The sequence below is a fragment of the Macaca thibetana genome, chromosome 1 (assembly GCF_024542745.1).
Source record: "Macaca thibetana thibetana isolate TM-01 chromosome 1, ASM2454274v1, whole genome shotgun sequence".
Classification (NCBI taxonomy): Eukaryota; Metazoa; Chordata; class Mammalia; order Primates; family Cercopithecidae; genus Macaca; species Macaca thibetana.
Genome location: NC_065578.1, coordinates 185,990,891 through 186,017,216, shown reverse-complemented (window position 1 = coordinate 186,017,216; position 26,326 = coordinate 185,990,891). Strand labels below are relative to the sequence as shown.

The following is a 26,326-nucleotide window of genomic DNA, read 5'->3' as shown; positions in this document are numbered from 1 at the left end:
CAGTACAATTTGTTTTGCTCAATGTTAACATTCTGAGGAGAGAGCAGATCACTAAAATATTTTGGGTGGACTGGTCTGTTTAGAATACTTGTGTTTGACAGTGATGGCATGTAAAGGATTTAGACTCTATTTTCTATAGTCCTTTGACCTGCCTGCTCAGGAGACAAAAGGGTATTGAACTGGAGTCTGAGGACTGTAAAGTTAGAATCCTGTTTCTGCTACTCATCAGCTCTGTGGTCTCAAGGACTATAACTCTCTGAACTTTACTTTCCTCCTTGGAGAGTGATAGTAATGAGATTTGTTCCGGTGAGTTCTTGGGAAAGTTAAGTAGGATGCTCTTGGAGGAAGAATTTGGAAAACTGTAGAGAAGCTGTCCCTGCCCCTGGCGTGGCCTCGGTCTAGTTCTCCCTGCTGCCTCTCACGCTTTGTGCCTATTGCTACCCTTTGGTATTTGTGTGGAGTTACCCTTCTTTATTCAATTTCCCCTCCCTTCCTTGCCACCCCTACTCATTCTTGAAAACGAATTCATGGCTTACTTCCTTCATAAAGCATTCGTGGACTACTTCAAGCTACAGGAATCCCTCCTGCCTCTCTCCTGATTGTTTATGCTCAGCATCATGCAATCTCTCACTTTATCACTCTGCTCTATGTGTGTTTTTTAAACCTAGGTCTACTAAACTCCCTTGAAGAATGTCCCTTACACTTTCATATTCACCATGGTAACAAGGCAGGGTGCTAGACACATGCACTATGCACTTCCAAGCCTGTGTGCTGCAGGGATCACACTGCCCCTTCTCCTTTTCCTCATAGTACATTTCCTCTCTTCCCACCTGTCTACTCCCTACTTCTCCTTAGGGACCAACACAGATGGTGCCTCCTCTGCTACTTCCTCTCTTGTTTCCCTTTGTTTAGAGCTGTGCTTCCTTAGAGCTCATCATGACGCGGGCTCCTACCGTGACTTGGATGTCTGTCAGTCAGCTGTGTATGCAGCTGCCTCCCCCACAGGTTATGACCTCCTGGAGGTGTGTACATTGTTGCACACACTTCCCTACCCTGAAAAGCCTGGAACATATTATATGTGCATTCTCTTGTTTATTGAGTACCTACTATGTGCCAGAAACTGTTAATTGCTGTCGACAAAATGGTGAGCAAAATAAACACGAGCTTCCCTCTTTGGAGCCTATAGTGTGTAGGATCCAGACATGGATCACATTCTTGCAGAAAGAGATGCAAAACTGCAACTCCTGTGCCTACTGCAAAGCAGGGGGTGCTGAAACCAGAAGAGGAGGTCAGACGTGTCAGATTGGGCTTCCACGATGAACTTCAGGAAAGGTGCTCTATAAATGTTTGAAGAATTGCATGGAATTAAACAGTGGCTGCTCAATAAATACTCGTTGATTGGTTGATTGATTGTTGGCAAAGCCTTCAGAGATCCTGAGAAGAAAGGGCCTCTGGTCCCCATCATTCTTATTACATAATTATTTCAGTGCATTTAAAGCTTCCCATTTTTCATCTTATACTTTAAACATCAGGGAAACTGATGGGCCAACTTTATAATATTTTAAAATGACTCTATGGTGTTTTGGAATTTTACATGGCTATAAGAGTTTATGTATATTTAATATATGTATTAAAATATGCAGTAAGCCCATGGCTGATTTTCTCTAAGGACGTCTCAGTGCCGAGGTGGGACTTAAATGTTTAATACTAATACTAATACTCATAACTCATATTTCTCTAGTGCTTTTCATCTTTAGGATCCATAAAGCCTGTGAGTAGCACATCAAGTGGATGCAGCTGGGCTTGCCAGCAGGCTGACAGGGACCACATATGGCCTCTTGCCTTCTTCTGGAGGGAGAAGGGGTGACTCGAGCTTAAGGTTTCACTCCTTCTCCAGCATTCTCCGCCTTTCCAGACACAAATTCCCTTTGGCTCTCTCTGAAAGGCTCTCACTTACATACAACTGCTGCTGCCAGCCAGCCATATGTAACAGACACTCACTGCCTCAGGACAAGGAAGAAAGTGACTTTCTACCTCTGGAGTACGAAAAGGCACGTATCACTGCTGTAGCTGGTCGAGGACAGGATGTGGAGCTGGAGCTGGAGCAGCTGGAGAAGGGAAGTACAAAGGGAGTCTCCACTTGTTATCTAAACCCACTCCCTACTCCTTCCTTTTCTAGGTCACCGAGACCAGGACCGGTCCTCTGGGCTGCAGCAATTATGACAATCTGGACTCAGTCAGTTCTGTCCTGGTACAGAGTCCGGAGAACAAAGTGCAGTTACTTGGTAAGCAGCACTGTGATAGTTTTCATACCTTTCACACCTGATTAAAAAACAAAAAACAAAAAAAAACCTAGATCAAATAGCAGGATAAAATTCTGCCTGTTCCATTTGATGAAACCTTTCTTAAGACAAGCACTACCACAAGTTCTGGGACCTGTATTTAACAACTTTCCATCATGTTTTAAGAAATTTTCTGGTATGGTTTGCCCTATACCCCAGATTGATTGCTCATATCACATGACACCTCAATCATCCCGCTTCACATTCCATCTCAAGTCCTCTGTCACAATCCTGTAAGGAACAGCATACCCATCCTTATAAGCCTTTACCTAGTTCAACGATCTTCATTTCCCAGAAAACTCTCTGCTTTATCCCAAAGACACATTGAGGAATAGCTGGCCTTTACAGAGTGGTTATAAGACTACCATCCAGCTCAACTAAGAGCTATACAAAGTGGGGAACCACTACTTACTGGAACCACAGTTTGAAGGTGGCCCCTGCTTTCTGTTATCTGTCTGTGATCTTGCAAATGGGTGATTCAAAGTCAGGAGATGAGTTTGAGAAGAATAAGAATTTGATTTGAGACAGAACAAGCAAAACTGTGAAAGAAAAGGGAAAGAAAACTACACTAACTCTGGAGGTTGGGGGCTAAGGGCAGACGTGCATCTGTTGCTCTCTGTTCCCCACAGACATCCTGGGGGCAGGGCTATGCAAACTGGTTCAGTGGGAAAACTTCATTTTTCTCAAGGCCTAACTGAATTGTACTCTGTTTAAGATATTACTGTCTCAGCATTACAAAATCAATAACCCTCACCCAGGATCTACGATTACAAATTCCAGGCAACCTGAGTCAAATGCGACCCAGCAATGCTTTAGGAATAAAGAAATATATAAGAAAGAGGATTAAAAACTCATTTATTTAGAGCTACCTAAGGCAATTAGCATTCCTCTTCACTGAGGTCCCTGGATGGGCTAGGTTTGTGTCTGGAAAGTAGCAGTGAGTGAAGTTCAATATGTCTAGTTGTTCATTTGGAATAGTTTATGCTATTTAATTTTATAGCCCATCACTCATGCAGACATTTCTCGGGGCACTTATTTTATAGCATGGGAAGTGTTCTGGTGAGGAGGAGGGATGTGATGGGGGAGGTGAAAGGAACGAACTTGGAAAGGGTGAGTGCTGAAAGCAAGCATGTGGACGGGGTGTGTGAGGAGAACCACTCAAATGCCACAGTAGGCACAGTGCCAAGAAAGGAAAATTTAGGGGCAGTTCAGAATTGGAGGTAGACCTCAAGAAAGAACAACAAACACCCACTGCTGCTGGCAATTTTAAGTTATATTTTGAGGCCTGCTGAGACTGGGATACATACTTTGAGTTCTCTGGTTTCCTGCCAAGGACAAGGTCAAGGGCCTAAAAATAAACAGCTGGCAGACATTTGAGGAAAGAGGAGCTCGCCATATCCAGAAATTCTTATATTCCTCACTTTCCTGGCACAAGGTTTCACAATGTCCCTACTGGGGGAGCCTCCTGCAGATCTGACCTCGAATGTGGCCCAGACTGCATCCAAAGGTGCGCCTACCCTTTGTTCATCCTTTGGTAAGCTTCCAGCAGCCGCCTTGTGAGTGGCTTGAAGCCAACTAGGAGTATGTTCTGCTATAGGTAAACTGGTAGTTACTGCAGTTGGGTGAGAAAACTGAAGCTCAGAGCAATTTAGTGCATTGTATCCAAGATCAGAAGCTAATTGGAAGAGAGCTGAGAGCCATTCATATCTATCCAGGCATGACTGATCTCAGGGCATTGACCACCATCCCATCTTCAAATCTTCTTAAGAGTTAAATCCTATTGAAATAGGACAGGCAGTCCCAGTTATATAGTATTAGCTGATGAGACAAGGGCAGGATCTGAAACTAAGCAGATTCTATGAGTGCTGTGATTTGGGCAGGTCACTGTGGTCTTAGGGCTTGGATTTCCTTACCTATAAAAACCTCAGTATGAGCACAAATGTTATTTGCAATGATATATAAAAAGTACTCAACATAGTACCTGGACACTGTATACCCACAATATCTGTTCCTATCTCTTAACCAGGACAGCTTCCCTGGTCATCAGGGCTGGGGTGGAAGGCCCAGAAGGGTCAGAATTCAACAATGTCCTAGGATGCCTACTGCTAATCTCAGTTAAGCTAAAAACAGGAGGATGGCTACAGAAGGCAGGGCAAAAAGCCCATCAAACCTTGTTTTCTTGCCCAAGAGGGCTGTAAGCTCTTCTTTTATCTGAAACATCTTCCCGTTTCCATCCCAGAAATGCTGATGTGTAGCCAATAAGCCTGTGCTTATGATATGCACGCTCTCAATTTGGCTGATCTGAGGGGTTTGGCTAAGCCTTGGGCTTTGATGTTCCCATCTGCATTTTCAGATCCTCCCCCATCTGTCACTGGGGCAGCAGTAGCCTTCTCTCCCAACAAGCTCAGCAGGATCAGGCCCTGGGGTGACCATGCTTGGACCCAGGATGCACAAGTCAGCAGAACCCCAGCTGGGGTTCCTGCAGCCTTGGGCATGGAAAACTGAGTCCTCACTGGTTCTTCCCAGAGATTCCTTGACACATCCTTTCCCCAGGCCTTCAGGTGCTGCTGCCTGAGTATCTGCGTGAGCGCTTTGTAGCCGCAGCACTCAGCTACATCACATGCAGCTCTGAGGGTGAGCTCGTCTGCAAGGAGAATGACTGCTGGTGCAAGTGCAGCCCCACCTTCCCTGAATGCAACTGCCCTGATGCTGACATCCAGGCCATGGAGGACAGCCTGCTGCAGATCCAAGACTCCTGGGCCACTCACAACCGGCAGTTTGAAGAGTCAGGTGAGCAGCCAGCTGACCCAGAATTCCTCCCTGTCAATGAGAGGTGGCTGTGAGGTGCAGAGCAAGAACTTGGGGAGAACAAAACTTGAGAGGTGAGGATCCTCATGGGGATCCTGACACGGCCAGTTACTATGTCTGTAACCTCAACCAGGTTATATCACCACCCTGAGGCTCAAGTGGTTTCATTTTTTTCTAGGACATTGGTATTATGTCCATTTACATAGGTGTGTTTTAAGGACTTAATAAACTAAGATAAACATAATTAAGGACATAGACCTTGTTTGTCTTGTTTGCTACTGATTCCACAGTGCCTAGAGCAATGCTTGCACATAAGGTTCACTATAAATATGTGTTGAATAAATGAAGTGCATAGAATGGTTCTAGATGACATCCAATACAATTCAGTTGTTGTTTGTTGCTGTTAAAGCTAATATCAGTTACCTTGAGACCCAGATTCAAGAGAACTAGTTTTGCATCCTTGCCTGGTTTGACAAGCTTTATGACCTTGGATTAGCCGTGCAGCTTCTCAAGGTCTGAGTTTCCTCATCTGAAAAAGAGGGAGGGTGATAATAGTGAATGGAAGGCTCACATGAGATCATGTAGATGAATTCAATGTATAAATAACTCTGCATGGTATATTTGCACATTTCAACACTAAATGAATGATATTTATGTGGTTATAGTTCAAAAACATAATATTAAATAAAACAAACCAAGACAAAAAGGTTACATTATATATATTTATATAATGTCTTCATATAATACTATAATTTATTAAATATAATACATGTTTAATACTATTTATATAATGTTTACAAACAGGATACCCAATACATGATACTTTTATGGATAACTACATTTGTAAAAAAATTAAAAATATGTGATAATGGAAAAGAAAACATCAAGAGAGTGGTTATATCTGGATAGAGAGAAAGGGAAGTTTAGGGCCCTCATGTGCAGTATATTTGGTTTGCTTTATTTCTTAAAGAAAAAAATCTGAAGCCAATATGGCAGAATGGCAAAAGCTAATGGCAGACACATGGGAGTTTGCCTTTTTGTTCTGCATGCTCTTCCATATACTCAAATGTTTTAACTGTGCACATACTAGATGTTAGTGCCATTACTAGGCATGCTTCTCCAGTCTTCCGGGGAAATGAGGAACCAGGTACATGAGAAATGAAAATGAGCTGAGGCCCCAGGGGTTGCCATTTTAAGTCCTGGACAAGGCATTTAGTAGCTAAGGAGAATATCACATTCCAGTCCCCAGCCCCATGCTTTGGGCTATGGTGGTGGGTTATGGTCCATAACATGACTTTGGGCCTTTACTACTATGAGTTACTGCTAATGAATAAATCAGGGCTCTCTAGACCTCCACCAGGAGACCTGGCAGCTGCAGGTCCCAAGGAAAAGCAGAGCAATGCACAGAAACCTGCGCATGAGTTCAGAAGCCATGGTGTGCCCAGGAAGCCCTACGGAGAACCTAGACTCAGCAGGAACTTAGAAGCAGAAGGCAGATTGCTTCTAAATTTGCTGTAGGGCAGAATGGGTATCTGCCCAAGAACTGAAGCCGAAAAGAGAAGAAGAGTATCTTAGACAGTCAGAGAGGAGGATATGGATGGGAGAGGCCGGTCTCAGGGACTGGAGGATTTCTAGAAAGATTTCTGAGCTAGGTGCTGCATCTTCTCTGGGCCTACTTGTGCCAGTCTGGGTGCACACTCACCTTCACGAGGGCCCCACATGTTCCATATGGGTGTTGTGGTGCTACTGAAGAGGATTGGCCTGAGATAGTGTTGTGGATGTCTCAGAAGGAAGTATAAAGGGGGAAAGAGATGCATCCAATGTCATTTGCAATAGCAGGAGCTCTGGCCCCTCTGAGGGTGGCAGAGATCTATTTTGAAATTCAGAGGCATAGGGGTAGAAAAGATGAGAAAATTCACGAGGCCATATTTTACAACTTGTTAATTATTTCTCAATAAAGGTGTTGATTTTTAAAAAAGCAGCCTCCTTCCTCATGCAGTAACTCTGAAGGGCCCTGGATCTGGGCAGTGTCCACCTGTCCCTACCAGAGCTCTGCATAGCTGTCCCTCAGCTCAGGTCCTGCGTTCTTGTTCACAGAAGAGTTCCAGGCCCTGCTGAAAAGGCTGCCCGATGACCGGTTCCTGAACTCCACAGCTATCTCCCAGTTCTGGGCCATGGACACCAGCCTTCAGCACCGCTACCAGCAGCTGGGAGCTGGCTTGAAAGTGCTGTTCAAAAAGACCCATCGGATCGTCCGCCGGCTCTTCAACCTCTGCAAGCGCTGTCATCGCCAGCCTCGCTTCCGCCTGCCCAAGGAGAGGTGAGCGCTCCCCGGATGCTAGAGCAGAGCTCAGCACCTCCCCCGACAGCTGCTGAGGCCAAGGAGAACCCTCTGTCCAATGTAGGGGATCTGGGAGTGGTGACTCACACATAGCCTTCCAGTTATCTCAGCCTACTCATGTGTGTCATTCTCAGCTGTGAGCTGTGTCTGAAGTGAGACAGAGAAAAAAAAGATGGGCTGATTTTACTTTTATCTAAATTATAGTTGATTCAAATGTTATTCTAGTAATGCTCTAATTCTCATTTACTGATTTCCATTTTAATAAGTCTAAGAAAAAAAGCGATGGAGTTAAATTTCATCCAGCTATTGCATCTGATGAAAAACACACACACTGGCTTGTGTCAAACAAATGATTCTGCTCTGGGTCACAGGAGGAAAGAAAGTAGAGACCTGCACCCTCAGGGATAGAGTGGGGCTGTATCATTACAGGCATCCACTTGTTCATCCACTCATTCATTTATTTATTTGACAAGTTTTTGAATCCATATTCCATGCCTTACTATTAAGCTGCAGGGGTATTCATGAATTGGAAAGATTTAACAAACAGAAACATAAAAACTAGAAAATTATAACTATGTGGCAACCACTTAAATTTGTGGTGGTGGAACATAAATCAAAGGGATAGTCTCCTAGAGGTAAAAACCAGAAAGGAAAGCTTCCTTGGAGAAGAAAGTCTTGGAAGAGAGGGAAATTGCTCTGGTACACGTGAGGTAGGACAGTCTTCCAAGTCAAGGAGGCCACCTTCACAGCCAGCAACCGAGTGGTGCAGCTCTATCAGAGGCACAGGTAAGAAGGGAAGCGTACAAAGAAGAGGTTTTGAGAGGAGTTCATTTATTCTTCTTTCAACAAATAATGATTAAATGCTTACCATGCATAGAAACAATTCTCATTTCTGAGAAGCTGTTGGTCTCAAGACAGTGTTCCTGCTTTCATGGTATTTATTAACAGGGAAGAAGTTTATAAACAAGTAAACAATAAATAAATAATTTCAGATACTGATAATTGTCATGGATTGAATAAAACAGAGTGATGTGATGGAGAGTCAGTGCAGTGGTTCTTCTGGCAGGGACATCAGGGTAGACTTCTCTGAAGAGGTAACATAAGAGCTAAAATCAAAATTTTAAGAGAATCAGCCATAGAAAATTTCTGCTCTTGGTGGAGGAGTGAGAGGAGCAGAGAGAAGAGAAAGGACAGAAACCTTGAAGAGGGAATGAAAATTGGCAAGAAGTTAGAAGATTTGAAGAGCCATCTTATTTAGAAGACTGAAAACAGATTTGACACAAAAGATGCTGGAGATCCTCTGTAGGTTTTTGAATAAGGGAATGAAGGAGGACTTGGGAGAGATGAGCCTAGTTGCTCTCAGTACAAGTTTGGTGTCCAGTATTTCTGGTGCTGACCCATCAGACACAGAACTCTAGGCTTTGCTCAATTAGTCCAAAGTAGTAAAGTAGAGTTTCCACCACTCAGAGATCTCAGGGATTTTATCTTCCTCATTGCCTTCCATGCCTAGTGGTCAATGTCTTGCTACCCTTACGGAGGGTGTCAGTGTGTGACTTCTTTTCACTCTTACTTCATTTTATCTCTGCTCCCAAAGGTCCTTGTCCTACTGGTGGAACCGAATCCAGTCCCTCCTCTACTGTGGGGAAAGCACCTTTCCTGGCACTTTCCTGGAACAGAGCCACAGCTGCACCTGCCCTTATGATCAATCTTCCTGCCAGGGCCCCATCCCATGTGCCTTGGGCGAAGGGCCCGCATGTGCCCACTGTGCTCCAGACAATAGCACACGCTGTGGGAGCTGCAATCCAGGCTATGTGCTGGCCCAGGGGCTGTGCCGGCCAGAGGTGGCTGAGTCACTGGAGAACTTTCTTGGGCTGGAGACAGACTTGCAGGACCTGGAGCTAAAGTACCTGCTGCAGAAGCAGGATAGCCGCATTGAGGTACACTCCATATTCATCAGCAATGACATGCGGCTGGGCAGCTGGTTTGACCCTTCCTGGAGGAAGCGCATGCTGCTCACCCTGAAGAGCAACAAGTACAAGCCTGGGCTGGTGCACGTGATGTTGGCCTTGTCCTTGCAGATCTGTCTCACCAAGAACAGCACCCTGGAGCCTGTCATGGCCATCTATGTCAACCCCTTTGGGGGCAGCCACTCTGAGAGCTGGTTCATGCCTGTGAATGAGGGCAGCTTTCCTGACTGGGAAAGGACTAACGTGGATGCAGCTGCCCAGTGCCAAAACTGGACTATCACCTTGGGGAATAGGTGGAAGACTTTCTTTGAGACAGTTCATGTTTACCTACGGAGCCGCATCAAGTCCCTGGATGACAGCTCCAATGAGACAATCTACTATGAGCCCCTGGAGATGACTGATCCCTCTAAGAATTTGGGTTACATGAAAATTAACACCTTGCAGGTCTTTGGCTACAGCCTGCCCTTTGACCCAGATGCTATCCGGGACCTAATTCTCCAGCTGGACTACCCATATACTCAAGGTTCCCAGGACTCTGCACTCTTGCAGCTCATTGAGCTCAGGGACCGGGTGAACCAGCTTTCTCCACCTGGCAAAGTCCGACTTGACCTTTTCTCCTGCTTGCTCCGGCATCGGCTCAAGCTGGCCAACAATGAGGTGGGCAGGATCCAGTCCTCCCTGAGGGCTTTCAATTCTAAGCTGCCAAACCCTGTGGAATATGAAACCGGCAAACTCTGTAGCTAATGGGCGGCCCACTTCAGCACTGGGCAAGGAGGCGATCCATGAATCTGGGGTACAAAGATAATCTAAGCCCTCACCTTAGTGCCAACAGGGTATGCTCCCACCACGAGACTTTCGGCATCCAGCAGATGGGACCTTGAGGCTCGAGCTGAAGCAGGCGAGAGAGACAGCTACTGTGCACATGCGCGTACACAGACACAGACACACACACACACACACACACACACACACACTGGCACAGGGAGGCTACAGCTCAGCAGCCTCGGATCTGTAAAGTCGATCGGTGCTTTCTAAAATGAATGCAATTGAAAGAAAGGAGCCAAGGAAGAGATTAAGAAAAAGAACCAGCCGAACCATGAAACAAACAAAAATCCTTAAAAGTGATTCTTGTCATTCAAGAAAGCAAGAGGGGACAACAATGGGAGGGGTCGGAGCTCTTCCTCCCCCTCTGTGGAGTCACTTTTGTATTCTTTTTAACCAGATTTCTTAAAATGTTGTTGTTTTGTGAATCCTGACATTGGTTCTTACTTTTGTATGCTGCCTCCTCTGTGCCCTCCCAAATGCTGACTGGGAAACATGAGAAGTACAACCAACAGAGGAACGAGTGCCAAGGGCAGGCAGCGGCCTCCTTGCTCCCCTCCCTTACTCCTCCTTCTCTGCTGCCTCCTCCCCCCACCAAGTTTCAGGGCCCTGGATTGTTACCAGTTCCCCTTGTGGTTCCTTCAGAGCTCCTTTCCAACAGCATCTCTCTGTCCAAGAAAGCAGCTCTATCAAGTTAGAGAGAGAGAGAGAGAGAGACAATGTGTAGGAAAATGTTCTTTTTTTAAAAAAATAACAAAAAAACAAAACAAAATTATTTATTTTGTGATTGTTTTCCTTGTCAATCTGTTCCAACCACCTGAACATCTAAGTAAACATTTACCTGGTTTAATATATTTTTGGAAAGGCCTTTTTTAGTGGGAAAAATGAGAGAAAAAAGAAAAAAAGAGAGTATCGTTCCCTGGGTTACCTGGATTTTTCTTTTTAATTGCTATTTGCATGACACAAGAGTGTCCATGAAGCAGAGATAGTACTGTGTGGGAGGCTGGTTGATTGACAGATACGCAAGTTACACAAGGGAATGAGTGCCTGTGCTGACTGGGGTGTGAGGGGTGTATGAGAGAGAGAGATTAAATGAGAAGTGAGGTAGAACTATCCCAGAGAGTTATCTCACTACACTCCCACCACCTTTTCTTCTCTCTGGGTGTGAGGGTTAACATGGGTCCTCAAACCAGGATTTCCCATGATGGGGAGAGTAGTTAAAAAGGCCTTGCTTCGAAGAGGAACTGCAGTCTTTGCACTGGAAAAAGTCCTGCTAAAGGGGCTCCTGTTTGCCGACACTGCTGCAGACATCAGGAGAATTTCCCATACGCTGCATCTTATGGTATGGGATCACCCTTTGAGAAAACTGGGAAAGACGGAAATGTAGCATCGGCTCCCTCCATTCTGTCTGATTACCACATTCCCAACCAAATAGCAGCTTTGACGTATAGGACACAGAACAATGCATCCTTTTCTCCTAGTGCCTCCCTCCAGGTGGTATGAGAATCACTTCATAGCATCTCTTTTGGAGAATCACTTCTCTGTCTATGCTTCACATTCCAACCACAATGCATAGGCATGACAACCCCCATTTTATTCAGGAGAGAGTCACCACATAAATATGAAGTATCTCATTTCCTATCTGTGGTATATATCTCAGTTGGCATAAAGTGAAATGGAAGACAATGAGACGATGATTATGTCTCTCTGCCCGGGGGCCTTCTATGTTTATTATTGCATGCGGAAGAATTTGACATTATATTTAATCATTGCATGGTCTTTCAACCTATAAGAAACTGAAATCCTTGGTAGATAAGCAGCCTGGGGCATTTCTTTCTTCATCACTTTTCTGAAGGCTTCCAGGGTAGCAATACAGAGTGATAGGATGATCTGGGGTGAGCACGGTTATTGGCTGTCTATTTCTAAAGCCATTGCTTGCTTTGGGAAGTTTGTACAGAGCTCCTCACCCATGGGAGATGGAATAGGCAGATGACACCATCAGCGGGAGTGTTGAGATGTAACCGATGAGGGTGCTTTTGGTGGGAAGGGGGTGACAAATGGTGGGAAGGCTTTGATACCTTCCAGTGATGGGGTTTGAGTGGTAGATACCGGAGTCTGATTTTAGCGCTCTGAAAGTGTATGTCTACAGGCAGTAGGAGTGTGGACAGGGACTCTTACTCATTAATTAAAGGTGCACCTTTAGCAAACTGTCAACTGCCAGGCACAGCAATACTCAGAGTGGGGAGGACAGCCATTGAGAATGTACAGTGCACAAAGCAGTGTGGAGCCTCAGTAGCACAAGCGTGACTGTCCTAGTGGGAACAGAGTCATCACATGAGGGCTCACATCCCACCTAGGGTATTCCCACAGTTGTGGTGAGGGGTGGGAAACCTCAGCCATCTGTCTTTGTATCAGTGACCAGACTGGGACAAAATTGCACCTATGGAGTTATTAGTAAGGATGCTGTGTCTGTTTATTTCAGAAATACAAGATCTCTTGTCTTGGGAGGGTTTCAGGAAGATGATGGTGTGATGTATTGTGGCTTTAGGGAACATATGCATCCATTTCCTAAGCTTTCCACATCTTGCCTGTCTGGAGGTTTAAACTATGAAGCATAGTGTACCAACTCCATCTAAAAGTACTACTACACACTGGTAAATATTTAGTGGTGCCTTTGATTCCAGATGCAAGTATCGTATTGATAGAGGGCCTAACAAATATTAATTACAGAGGTAGAAATGTCTATATTTGACCTAGTCATCTGTTATCTGTGATAGATGTCTGATTTGTCTGTTCTGGGACAGTGATAGGGTGCTTGGTGTAGAAGAGCTTGTGTCAAAGGAGCAGGCCAAAGACTTTGCTTCTAGAACACAGGTGGAAGAAGAGGGGGTGTAAGGGATGAGTAGCATCCTTTAAGAAGCTTTCAAAGGCTTGAAACCATGAGTTTAACACAGAGTTTTTTCAGAAAGCTTGGCTAAGAAATGCCATAATAAGAAAAGGCTGTCCTCAGTTGAAACTGTCACCTTTAAAGTCTATAATAACCAAAATATGTGAACCACCTATTCACAGACACAGTTACAAATAAAGAATTGTCATGAATTAGTACTGGATTATCAGTGTTGGTGAACTCATTGTAGAATTAAGAGCAAAATCACAATATACTTCCTACTATGCATTGGATAATAACAATTAGGAATTCAAGTTTTAATTGTAACCCCAAAGAACTAATACATCAAATGCTAATCTGCCCTAATACTTGAGACTAATATTTCTAATACTAAATAATATATTTAATACCTGCTGCTAATAAAATATTGCTATGCTCTGGAAGCACACTCATGCATCAACAGCCAAAAACATAAATGAAGATCACTTCCAATACTGGGTATTACTAATAGTTTAGTTCCAGTTCTTCTGTGTTATTTTTTTCTTTATCAAAATATAAAAATAGTGGTCATGATAGGCAAAGCTGCCTTGTAAGTAGACAGAATATGTTGCCTACATGATATCCTGTCCCAAAATGCCACTTGAAAGTCTGTAATTTCATCAGATAGGTCTATTCTTTTGCATGTCAGAAAAATCTTTTTTTATTTTTATTTTTTGGCCATTATATTCTGCATGAAAACTAAAATACCCTGAAAAAGAAATCAGTCTTAGAAGTTAACCCAATGGCAAGATAGAAAATTAGATTTTTAGAGTTGGAAGATTTTTAGAAGTCATCTAGTAAAACAGTCTCATTTTTGACATGAGGAAAAAGAGGTTAAAAAATTGAGAAGTTGGCTGGGCGCAGCAGCTCATGCCTGTAATCCCAGCACTTTGGGAGGCCAAGGCAGGTGGATCACGTGGTCAGGAGTTCAAGACTAGCCTGGCTAGCATGGTGACACCCCGTCTCTACTAAAAACACAAAAGTTAGCCGGGCATGGTGGCACATGCCTGTAGTCCCAGCTACTCGGGAGGCTGAGGCAGGAGAATTGCTTGAACCCAGCAGGCGGAGGTTGCAGTGAGCCAAAATCACACCACTGCACTCCAGCCTGAGTGACGACAGAGTGAGACTGTATTCCCCCTCCTCTACCAAAAAAAAGAAAAAAGAAACAACTGAGTAGTTTGCCAGGCCTGGTGGCTCATGCCTGTAATCCCAGCACTTTGGGAGGCCAAGACAGGTGGATCACTTGCGGTCAGGAGTTCGAGACCAGCCTGGCCAACACAGTGAAACCCTCTCTACTAAAAATACAAAAAACTAGCTGGGCGTGATGGTGTGTGCCTGTAATCCCAGCTACCAGGAAGGCTGAGGCAGGAGAATCGCTGGAACGTGGGAGGGGGAGGCTGCAGTGAGTCAAGATTGCATTATTTATTGCACTCCAGCCTAGGCGACAGGGCAAAACTCCGTGTCAAAAAAAAAAAAAAAAAATTGAGAAGTTAAAAAACTTTCTCATGGTTGTGTCTATTATCAGAGCTAGGAATAGAAGTCTCATCGGGTTTCTTCTCTACCTCTCTTTGCCAGTAAGTGACATTTGGGTCCTAGAGATGACAGGGACCTTGGCCAGGCCTTAGGAGTGTGGGGATGGAGGAGAGAAGGCAGTTTTCCAGGGAGGAGAAGAAGGCTTCTATGAGATGGAGGTATCTTCAAACTTTTCCCTGTAATTGATTTTAACAAAAATAATCAGCTACTGTGACAAGTGAAAGAAAAGGACTGAAGTTTCACCCCTTAGAAGCTTGAAGCACAGAGTAGGCCTGTTTCCATCTAGGCTAGAAATAGAGTGATTAACTTGCTGGTTTCCTGATGACCACCATCTCAGCTCCATGCTTTTTAATTGCAACATCCTGCCTTCAATTTGTTGCTGTTTTCTATAAACCACCAATTGGAGAGTTTGAATGTCATTAAAAATTTGATAATTTCTGAAAACTTCCTCCATGTGAAGTCTAGAGGTGACTGGGTCCCACCAGCATCCAAAGGTCTTGCGCTGTGTAGTTCCTGTGGTCTAGATCTAGGGTCATGGCCAAGGAGAGTAATGCAGTGATACTCTGCTGTATACTAAGAGTCCTGGCTGCTACCAACAGCAAATCACAAAGAGCAAGGGCCAAGGGAGTCATCTTACCCAAGAAACAAAACTGTGGCTTGAACTCCTGGCATGCTTTCCTTCTCTCTAGAACATGCACTCCGCATGTTAAGGAGGAAGGATAGGTCGGGAAATTTAGGTAGTCTGATGGCATTAGACACACAGATTTCTTCTGGTTTCTCATTCTGGTGCTGCTACCAGCCAGCTCTGTAATTGTGAGCAAGGCTCTCCACTTCTCTGACCCCCAGTTTGCTCTCCTATGGAAGAGTAAGTTGGACTTCCCATGCAGGTACTGATTGTACTTCTGTTATCATTTCATGATGTTACAAGCAGTGTGGCACAGGAGACTGTGTAGGATGTAAAGTCAGATCTGGATTTGCATGTTGGATCCACACTTACCATTTAAGTGACCTTTATTCTTGATTTGTCTCATATGTGACTCAACTGCTACATCCTCACCTCCCTAAAATTTTTCATTCCCTTCTCTTCCTGAACATTCACCTCCTTGCATATGTTTGCTCCATACTCCCCAACATCCAGAATGTGTCCCTTCAATTCCCTAAAACTCAATCAATATTCCTTCCTTCCTTCCTTCCTTCCTTCCTTCCTTCCTTCCTTCCCTCCTTCCCTCCCTCCCTCCCTCCCTTCCTCCCTCCCTCCTTTCTTCCTTCCTTCCTTCCTTCCTTCCTTCCTTCCTTCCTTCCTTCCTTCCTTCCTTCCTTCCTTCCTTCCTTCCTTCCTTCCTTCTTTCCTTTCTTCAGTGATAGGCACTAGGCTAGGTGCAGGATATTCAAAACTCTATAAAACATGTTTCCAGACCAGAAACAATTGTGCAATATGATGTGGGGTGGGGAGCGGGGCAGTGGGATGTATGAACAATTCAGAGTGGCGCATTCTTAGTAGGGACGTACAAAGTATTGATGGAGCATAGAAAGAGAGCATGTCACTCCCTGGAAGAGACTCTAATGGTATTTGTTGTGAGCCTTCTAATAAAGCGGGAGCAATGTCCCAAGTATCCAGATGCTTTACATCTCAGTAGAGGGAAAGACTTAAAATATAACAAGTGCATCCCTTCTCAGAGAGCAGAAAAGAGCAATAACAGCAGCAGAGCCCCACTGAAGCCACACACTACGTGTTGGGTACCCTAATTTCTGACTCCTGAGCACCAAGTTAGCACTTGTTATTCAGTTCGAGGAATACTTGTGGGACTTCCATGGGAGCTCTGTTTGGTAGATGAGATGCCTCCACTCCTTAAGGTGCAGTGTTGCATAACCAGTGCTTCCCTGACTTAAATTAACCTGCAGATTCTGATGCACTAAGTCTGTAGTGGGCCCCAGATTCTGCATTTCTAACAAGCTCCCAGGTGATGCTGATGCTGCTGGCCCATGGACCACACTTTGAGGAGCAAGCTCCCAGAGAGTCTTATTATATTATGTTCTTATTATGTTATATTCCTGCAGTACTCACGGCTCAAAAGTAAGAGCTTCACAGGAAGGATAGAGGCTAAGAAACCAAAGGGTCAATTGCTGGCTCTGAGGTGGTGACTTCACTTATGAAAATCTTGGTGCTCTACTGGCCTTTATTTTCTTAACCAATGAGAAGCCAAGTGTCTGACCTACACAAATGGAGTGAGAATAGGGAGCTGAGAGAAAAGAAAGGAAACTTAACTAAGTCAAAATTCTGAGGGCTCTGAGCTAGCTTGCTTATCAATGTGTGTTTAAAGATAAGCAGCCCCATGGACTGGCTGAATCATGCTGGCTGAATAGAGGTCTTTTCCCCCAAGCGTATCAAAGCAAATATGTTCAGAAGTGGAACAGCAAGTATCTGTCACTCTATGAAAACATACATCAGATGAGGTGATTAAATCCACACCAACAACATACAAGCACCCAGAACTCCCAGACTTTAGACTACGTAGGTGCCATGTACCCCCTAGGCACCCCATCTGAAAACTGAAATGAATTAGTTTTGTTTTCAGTTCTATCCTTCTCTCCTCCAACCTGTGTGATTACCACCCTCGCACCATTAATAAAAACAACTGCCACAATTTTTGTAGGGTTATTCTTCCAAAGATTTCAGGACTTGGAAGAATGAATCAACCCAAAATATTTATTAAGCATTTTCAGCTAGGAGCTGTGGGAAACAACGCAAACATGGGTTGAGTATGTACATTTTTTTTAATTCTAAAGGTTTGCAGATGACTTAGAAAATGAAACTTGTGGGGAAGTTCCATGGCTAAGTGAAAGAATGAACAGGATTTAACATGCTTTCTGGAATCAGGCTGCTTTGACTCAACCCCATCGCTGCCACTTACAAGATGTGAGGGGCTGGATATGTCATTTATTTATTTCAGCCTCAGTTTGCACATCTGTAAAAGAACAGCAATGAAGTGTGTATCTCTTAGGATATTGTGATGGTAAAATAAGATAAAACATATAAAGAGCAGGGTCACGCTTGGAGCACATGCTCAATAAGTGTAGGGTTTTTCATTCTGTTAGATAGTTTCCATGTTTGAGGAAAAGGCAAGGGAAGGGAAAGGGAGAGAAGGAGAGGGGAGGGGAGGGAAGGAAAGGAAACATCCATATTATCTACCTGCAGAAGGAAACTTCCTGGAAGCAAAGAGGAATTTATCATCTGGGCCCTTACATAAGAGTCATCGGATAATGTAATGAAACGGCTCTTCAATTACAGTTTCGTGGAAGACACAGATAAGCCATTGAAATAGATATTTTTTATGTAGACCCTCTATTAAAGCAGAGAATATAATATTACAGCATAACTCATTGCTGAAATGAGTTATGCTGTGCCCTGCTGGGTCATGTGGCCTGGGAACATTGTTTTGATGATACAGCTTATTACAGTGATAGAGCTTGGAGTGTCTAAGAAAATGGCTAGTTAACATGCCCATTAGACTGCCTCTTTCAAATAGCACATCTTAAGTGCACTTACGGCAAGTACCGGATTGCAGTCAATCCCTGGTTGAATTCTTTGATGAGGAACCAGGGTGCAGTACTGCCATAAGGTTTTTAGATACAGACAGAAGGGAAGCAGAGTTTATATTCCTGTTATAATAGAAGTATAAGAAGTGCATAGGCTGAAAGGTGAAGGATAATGTTCCAAGCAATGGGAGCACCTATGTCTAGGCACATATTCCTAGACACAATGATAAGTTAGCCTGATGTTCACATTCCATACCCAGCCTCCTGGGCCAATGCCTTTCATTTCATTCCTCTTTTATAAATAACAGCTTTATGGATATATAATTAATATACCAAAAATTTCACCCCTTTAAGGTGTACGATTCAGTAATTTTTATTCAAAATGCTGTGCATAGATTGCCACTATCCAATTCCAGAACATTTATATCACCCAAGAAAGAAATCTTATACCCAGTAGCAATCATTCCCCATTCTTATCTAGGCCCCAACCCCTGGCAATCTCTATTTCCTGTCTCTGTGGATTTGCCTATTTCAAACCTTTCATATAAATGGAGTCATACACTATGTGGCCTTCTGTGTCTGCTGTCTTTCACTTAGTATAATGTTTTCAAGGTTCATCTATGCTGCAGCATGCATCATGATATCATTCCTTTTTATGACTGAATAATATTCCATTGAATGAATATAGCACATTTTTGTTTATTTATTCATCAGATTATGGTTATTTGTATCATTTACACTTTTTGGCTATTATCAATAATGCTGCTATGAACATTTGTGTTTTGAGTTGTTTGGGGTATATGCCTAACATGGAATTACTGGGCACCATGGAACTCTATAATGTTTTAAGGAACCGTCAGTCCATTTTCCAAAGCAGCTGCACTATTTTGCACTCCCATTATCACATTCTTTTCAACACATGTCATTATCTGTCTTTTGATTATTGCCATCCTAGTGGGTGGGAAATGGTATCTCATTGTCGTTTTCATTTACATTTCCCTAACAACTAATGATATTGAGCATCATTTCATATGCTTATTGGTCATTTGTATATCTTCTTTGGAAAAAATGTCTATTTAAATATTTTTTCATCTTTTTAAATGGGCTACTTTTCTTTTTACTGTTCAGTTCTAGGAGTTCTTTCTTTATATATTCTGCATACTAGACCTTTATCAGGTCTTGATTTTCTCCCATTGTTTGAGTGGTCCTTTTACTTTCTTGATAGTGACCTTTGGACCATAAGTTTTAAGTTTTGATGACGATCAATTTTTGTACCCTTTTGTTGCTGTTTATACTTTTGGTGTCATATCTTAGGAAGCATTGCCAAATCAAAAGTCACAAAGATTTATGCCTATGTTTTATTCTAAGAGTTTCTTAGTTTATGTTTTAGTTTGAGGCCTCTGATTCATTTTGTTTTAATTATTATATATGGTATTAGATTGGGGTCCAACTTTATTATTTTGCATGTGGATGTCCAGTTGTCTCAGCACCATTTGTTGAAAAGGCTTCTTCCCTTGTGGAATTGTCTTGGCACTTGTATCAAAATCGATTGACCATAAATGTATGGCTTGATTTCTGGCCCCTCAATTTTATTTTATTGATCTATGTGTCTATTTTTATACCAGTACAAAAAGGTATTGTCTTTATTGTTGTATCTTTGTAGTACAGTTGGAAATGAGGAAATGTATATCCTTTAACTTTGTTTTCCCTTGTCATGATTTTTTGGCTATTCTGGGTCCCTTGCGTTTTCATATAAATCTTAAGTTTAGTTAATCAAATTCTGCTAAACAAAGACAGCTGGGATTTAATAGCAATTGTGTTGAATCTTTGAATCAATTTGGGGACTGTTTTTATCTTAACAATATTAAGTTTTGTGATCTGTGAACACAGAATGTCCTTCCATTGATTTAAGTCTTTAATTTCTCTTGATAATGGTTTATAGTTTTCAGTATTCAACTCTTATACTTCTTTTGTTATGTTTCTTCCTAAGTATTTTATTCTTTTTGATGATACTGTAAATGAAATTGTTTCCCTAATTTCATGTTTGGATTGTTCTTTTTTTTTTTTTTTTTTTTTATCTCAGCTCACTGCAAGCTCCGCCTCCCGGGTTTACGCCATTCTCCTGCCTCAGCCTCCCGAGTAGCTGGGACTACAGGCACCCGCCACCTCGCCCGGCTAGTTTTTTGTATTTTTTTAGTACAGATGAGGTTACACCGTGTTAGCCAGGATGGTCTTGATCTCCTGACCTTGTGATCCACCCGTCTTTGTTTATGTGTAGAACTACACTTAATTTTTGTATGTTGATCTTATATCCTGCAACCTTGCTAAACTTATTAATTCTCATTCATTAGGGCATTTTTGTATGTGAATTCCTTAGAGTTTTCAATATATAAGATCATATCATCCCCTATTGTAGATAATTTTGCTATGCCCTTCATATGTAATGCCCCTCCTTTGGTCAATGTATTCTGGCTCTTGCTTTCAGAGTAGGGGCAGGAGAAATTCTTTCTTATATTCTTACTAGAAGCATCTGAGAGAATTGTTTTACTGTAGAGTCAAACTGGCTTACAAAAAATATTACTGTCAGCACTAAGGCACTCAAAAGCTAATATGGTAAAAGGATGAGAACAATTAATAATCCAGGGTATTTGTTCAAAAATCTTAGCCCAACTCCAACATTCTTAGCTGTCCCCAAGGACCACTGTACACTAGCAGTAAATGAATCAGGCTTAATAAATGGGAACCCCATTCATAGTCTCTATCCTTGCCATGTAGCTATTTAGTTCATGCACCCATTTTACCAGTACCAGAGTTGCCAACAAAAGGGATTGGCTTTCATCAGCTGACCAAATCATTACATCTAGTTGTTTAATACCTTTTCTATAATAGATTTTTCTCTGGTGGGCACTACCATGCAATTCAAAAACCTTCATACTTCCTGTCCACTTCCATAGATCTATCTGCATGTCTCTTTCCCAGACCTCCTTGTCTCTGCTCATCTAATCTTTCTCTTTCCATGTTCTTGACCAAACAACCAAGCCATTCATCATTGCCCATCAGTTCATGTATCTGTATTTCTGCCTTTGGCCACTGTTCTTTCAACACAAAGTTGATGACCAATAGCACACTACGTCAGATCTTTGCCCATTGGGAGGATTTCCCTCATCACTATCTGTCAGAAGCTCACTATAAATAAAGCTTGGCCTTTTTACTTCTCTTTTAGGTGGTTGTTAAGGCCCTTCTATTAAGCCATATATGTGAGCTTTGAGAGAAATGCTAGTGCAACAGTGAGGGATGGCATGGGGCTGTGTGTCAACTATTGCTTAGCTTACTTATGCTCTCCAGCCCTGCTTGTGCCAAATCTTGGCTGTACCGTGTCCATCTTAGAATGGATTGCTGCAAGACAGGTCTCACTTGATGATGGGATGGCTTTGACTCAACTCACCTAGTAATAGGTAACTCTGGCGCCCATAAGGTTCCTTGGTGCTTTATGATCAAAAGCTCTGTGTTTACTAGGGCCCAGTATCACAACAGGAACTAATTTTGGATGGTATATAGTTCTTTGTTATAGATGGCATGGACTTTTTCCAGAACCCCAGAATTCTACAATGTGATTCTTCTATTGAGGCTTTCCATAAACTCTATACATGATGCTTCCTGTCATTGATGTCTCTACCACTAAAGGTGCTCCTAAGTTAGATGGTTCAAGTGTCAAGACCATTTTTACCACAGCCTTGTCCTTCTTCTGAGAGCTCTTTCCTGCTCTGAACAATACTCAAAGCTCACAGATTTTTGTGTTATCCAGCAAATGGCTTAGGGCAGTATTCCTTCATACAAAATATGCTCCCTTCTGAACCAGAATAAACTATCAATATTTGTGCTATTTTTTTTTAGTAGTGAGAGGTGTAAGGTGCAACAACTTTTAATTTAATTTGGAGGGAATATCCTAGTATTCTCCAGAACAGTGGACTCTGTCTTAGTCTATTTCATGCCACTATAATGGAATACCACAGGCTGGATGATTTGTAATTAATATAAATTTATTTCTTACAGTTCTGGGTGCTGGGAAGTCCAAAATCAAGAGGCCCACATCTGGCAAGGGCCTTCTTGCTACATTATCCTATGACAGAAAGTAGAAGAGCATGAGAATGTGAAAGGGGTTGGGCTGAACCCATTCTTATATCAAGAAGTCACTCCTGCAATAACGAAACCACTCTTGCAGTAATGACATTAATGCGTTCATGAGTGCAGAGCCTTCATGACATAATCACCTCTTAAAGGTCCTACCGTTTAACACTCTTGCATGGGAGACTATGTTCCCAACAAATGGATTTGTGGGGGGACACATTCAAACCATAGCAGACCCTTGAAAGTTTTATTGATGTGCTGAGTTATGAAGCTTTAATCTCCACCTCCTGCAGCACATGTGCTTTGCCCAGGCTTCCAATACACTTGCCACTTTTTGCTAATGTGATCTGACTACCATGATACTGGGCCAGTGTGATGTTCTGAAGAATGCCAGACACCCCATCTCCCTTCTAGTAATATTATGACAGAGAGTCAAAGTGTTAACAACCTGAGACAAGATCACAATTGTATACTCTTGTTCTTATCACACAAGTGTGAACTTCTTCTGATTCTCCTTTCTGATAGGGATGGAAAAGAATGCACTTACCAGATCAATAGTCAGGCTGCAGACTGGAGGCTGCAGTAATCAGCTTTTGTAAATTTACATTTGGCATAACAGCTACAATTAGGGCCACTATTTGATTAAGTTTGCAGTAGTAATTCCTTCAACTGTGATTCATTCCATTTTAGAAGGGTCCATTCTGGTTAATTGAATAGAGATTTGATACAAACCATCACCCTTGAATTCTTTGCACCTTTTAAGTTAGCCCTAATCTCTACCATTTTCCCTGGTTGCAGTATTAATGTTTTATTTACTGTCTTAGTTTGAATGAGGGCACAGATTCACAGACATCCACTTGGCTTTCCCTACTATAATGTCTCTTATTCTACAGGGTAAGAAACCAATGTGAGGTATGTTCCTTCAGTGCCTAATCTGTTAACTGTCTTTATCATGAAGGAATATTGGATTTTTTTTTGAGAGTTTTTTCTGCATCTTTTGAGATAATCATATGATTTTTTTATTTTAATTATGTTTATGTAGTGAATCACATTTATTGATTTGTGTATGTTGAACCAGTCTTGCATTCCAGGAATAAAGACTACTTGATTGGTATACATTAACTTTTTGATGTACTACTGGATTAAGTTTGCTAGTATTTGTTGAGGATTTTTGCATCTATGTTCATCAGGTATATTGACCTAAAGTTTTATTTTGCCATTGTGTCTCTGCCATATTTTGGTACCAGGCTGATGCTGTCTTTATAGAATGAATTAGGGAGGAGCCCCTTCTCCTCAATTTTTTGGAATAGTTTTAGTAGGATTAGTATCAGCTCTTTGTATTTCTGGTAGAATTCAGCTGTGAATCCATCTAGTTTGGGGCTTTCTTTGGTTGGTAGGTTTTTTATTACTAATTCACTTTTGTAACTTGATATTGATCTATTCAGGGTTTCAATATCTTCCTGATTCAATCTTGGGAGGTTTTGCATTTCCAGGAATTTATATCTTTCCTCTAGATTTTCTAACTTGTGTGCATAGAGTTGTTCATAGTAGTCTATGAGGATCTTTTGTATTTCTGTGGGATCAGAAATGCAAAGTTGTAATGTCTCCTTTGTCATTTCTGATTGTGTTTATTTGGTTCTTCTTTTTTTTTTTTTCTTTGTTACTCTAGCTAGCATTCTATCAATTTTGTTTGTTCTTTTGAGGAACTAACTCTTAGTTTCTTTTATCTTTTGTATAGATTTTTTGGTCTCACTTTTGCTCAGTTCTTCTTGAATTTCAGTTACATCTTCTCTTCTGCTAGCTTTGGAGTTGGTTTGTTCTTTTTTTCTAATTCCTTTAGGTATGAAGTTAGATTGTTAATTTGAGATCTTTCTAACTTCTTGATTAAGACATTTAGCACTATGAACTTACCTCTTAATACTGCATTAGCTGCATCCCAGATATTTTGGTAAGTGGTGTTCCTGTTTCATTAACTTCAAAATTTATTCTTTATTTCTGCCTTGATTTGAATGTTCATCGAGAAGTTATTCAGGAGAAAGTTTGATTTCCCTGTATTTGGGTAGTTTTCAGAGATCTAGATATGAATTTCTATTTTATTGCATTGCGGTCTGAGGGTGTGCTTGGTATGATTTCAGTTTTTTGTTTTTTTGTTTTTTTTTTTTTTTTTTTTACTTTGTTGAGACTTGCTTTATGACTGAGCATGTGGTCAATCTTAGAATATGTTCTGTGTACAGATGAAAAGAATGTATATTCTGGTGTTGTTGGGTGAAGTGTTCTGTAATTCTGTAGTTGTAGTGTTCTATTAGGTCCAATTGGTCAAGAATCGTGTTTAAATTCAGAGTTTCTTTGTTAGTTTTCTGCTTCAGTGATCTGTCTGACACTGTTAGTGGGGTGTTGAAGTCTCCCATGATTATTGTGTGGCTAAGTCTTTTGGTAAGACAAGAAAAACATTGTTTTATGAGTCTGGGTGCTCCAATGTTGGGTGTGTATATATTTAGGAAAGTTAAGTCTTCTTGTTGAATTACACCCTTTATCATTTTTTAATGCCCTTCTTTGTTTTTCTTAATTAATATTTTAAAATCTGTTCTAACTGATATAAGAATAGCAATTCCTGCTCTTTTTTGTTTTCTGTTTGCTTGGTATATCATTCTCCATTCCTTTACTTTGAGTCTGTGGGTGTTTTCACATGTGAGATGGGTCTCTTTTATCCAGCTTACCATTTTTTTTTTAGATGGAACATTTAGCCCATTTACATACAGGGTTAGTATTGATATGTTAGAAAGCCATGTATGACAAACCCACAGCCAACATCACACCAAAAAGGCAAAAGCTGGAACCATTACCCTTGAGAACTAGTACAAGACAAGGATGCCCACTCCAGTCCTATTCAACATAGTACTGAAATTCCTAGACTGAGTAATCAGGTAAGAGAAATAAACAAGTCATCCAAATAGGAAAAGAAGAAGTCAAACTATCTCTCTCCTTTGATAATATGATATATACCTAGAAAACCCTAAAGACTCCAACAAAAGGTTCCTAGAACTGATAAACAACTTTAGTAAAATTTCAGAATAACAAATCAATGTACAAAAATGAGTAACATTTCTATACACAAACAACACCCAGGCTGAGACTGAAATCAAGAACACAATCCCATTTACAGTAGCCACAAAGAAAATGAAATACTTAGGAATACAGATAACCAAGGAGAATACAAAACACTGCTGAAAGAAATCAAACATATCACAAATAAATGGAAAAACATTCCATGCCCATGGATTAGAAGAATCAATATCATTAAAATGCCCATACTACTCAAAGCAATTTATAGATTCTATGATATTTCTATCATACTACCATCATCATTTTTCACAGAATTAGAAAAAACTACTGTAAAATTCATATGGAACCAAAAAAGAGCCCAAATAGCCAAAGCAATCCTAAGCAAAAGACCAAAGCTGGAGACATCACACTACTTAACTTCAAACTATACTATAAAGCTATAGTAACTAAAATAGCATGGTACTGGTGCAAAAACAGACACATAGACCAATGGAAAAGAATAGAAAACTCATAAACTCATAATTAAAGCTGTACATCTATAATAATATGATCTTTAATAAGGCTGACAAAAACAAGCAATGGGGAAAGGCTTCCTAGTCAATTAATTGTATTGGGATAACTGCCTAGCCATATGCAGAAGATGAAAACTAGAACCATACTTTCTACCACATTAAAAAAAAAAAAGGCTCAAAATGATAATAGATTTAAATGTAAGACCTCAAACTAAAAGAAAACTTAGGAAATACTCTTCTTGACATCAGCTTTGGCTAATAATTTTTGACTAAGTCCCCAAAAGCCACTGCAACAAAAACAAAAATTGAAAAGTGGGACCAAATTAAACTAAAAGTTCTACACAGCA

The 26,326-nt window shown here is 41.6% G+C and overlaps 1 protein-coding gene and 1 long non-coding RNA gene across 4 annotated transcripts in view; one reads left to right on the top strand and one right to left on the bottom strand.

Annotated features, from left to right (window-relative positions):
- Positions 1-11,134, top strand: part of BRINP2 (BMP/retinoic acid inducible neural specific 2) — a 110,986-nt gene extending 99,852 nt beyond the window's left edge. For both annotated transcript variants that reach the window (XM_050766905.1, XM_050766913.1), the window contains exons 5-8: positions 2,180-2,285; positions 4,896-5,132; positions 7,248-7,470; positions 9,086-11,134. In XM_050766905.1, the coding sequence (XP_050622862.1) occupies positions 2,180-2,285; positions 4,896-5,132; positions 7,248-7,470; positions 9,086-10,202 (1,683 nt within the window). In that variant the 3' untranslated portion in view covers positions 10,203-11,134. The remainder of the gene's footprint in view (positions 1-2,179; positions 2,286-4,895; positions 5,133-7,247; positions 7,471-9,085) is intronic.
- LOC126940775 (uncharacterized) overlaps positions 1-26,326 on the bottom strand; it is a 77,021-nt gene that overhangs the window by 16,507 nt on the left and 34,188 nt on the right. For both annotated transcript variants that reach the window (XR_007720904.1, XR_007720903.1), the window contains exon 2: positions 5,574-5,679. This is a non-coding gene — a long non-coding RNA (uncharacterized LOC126940775). The remainder of the gene's footprint in view (positions 1-5,573; positions 5,680-26,326) is intronic.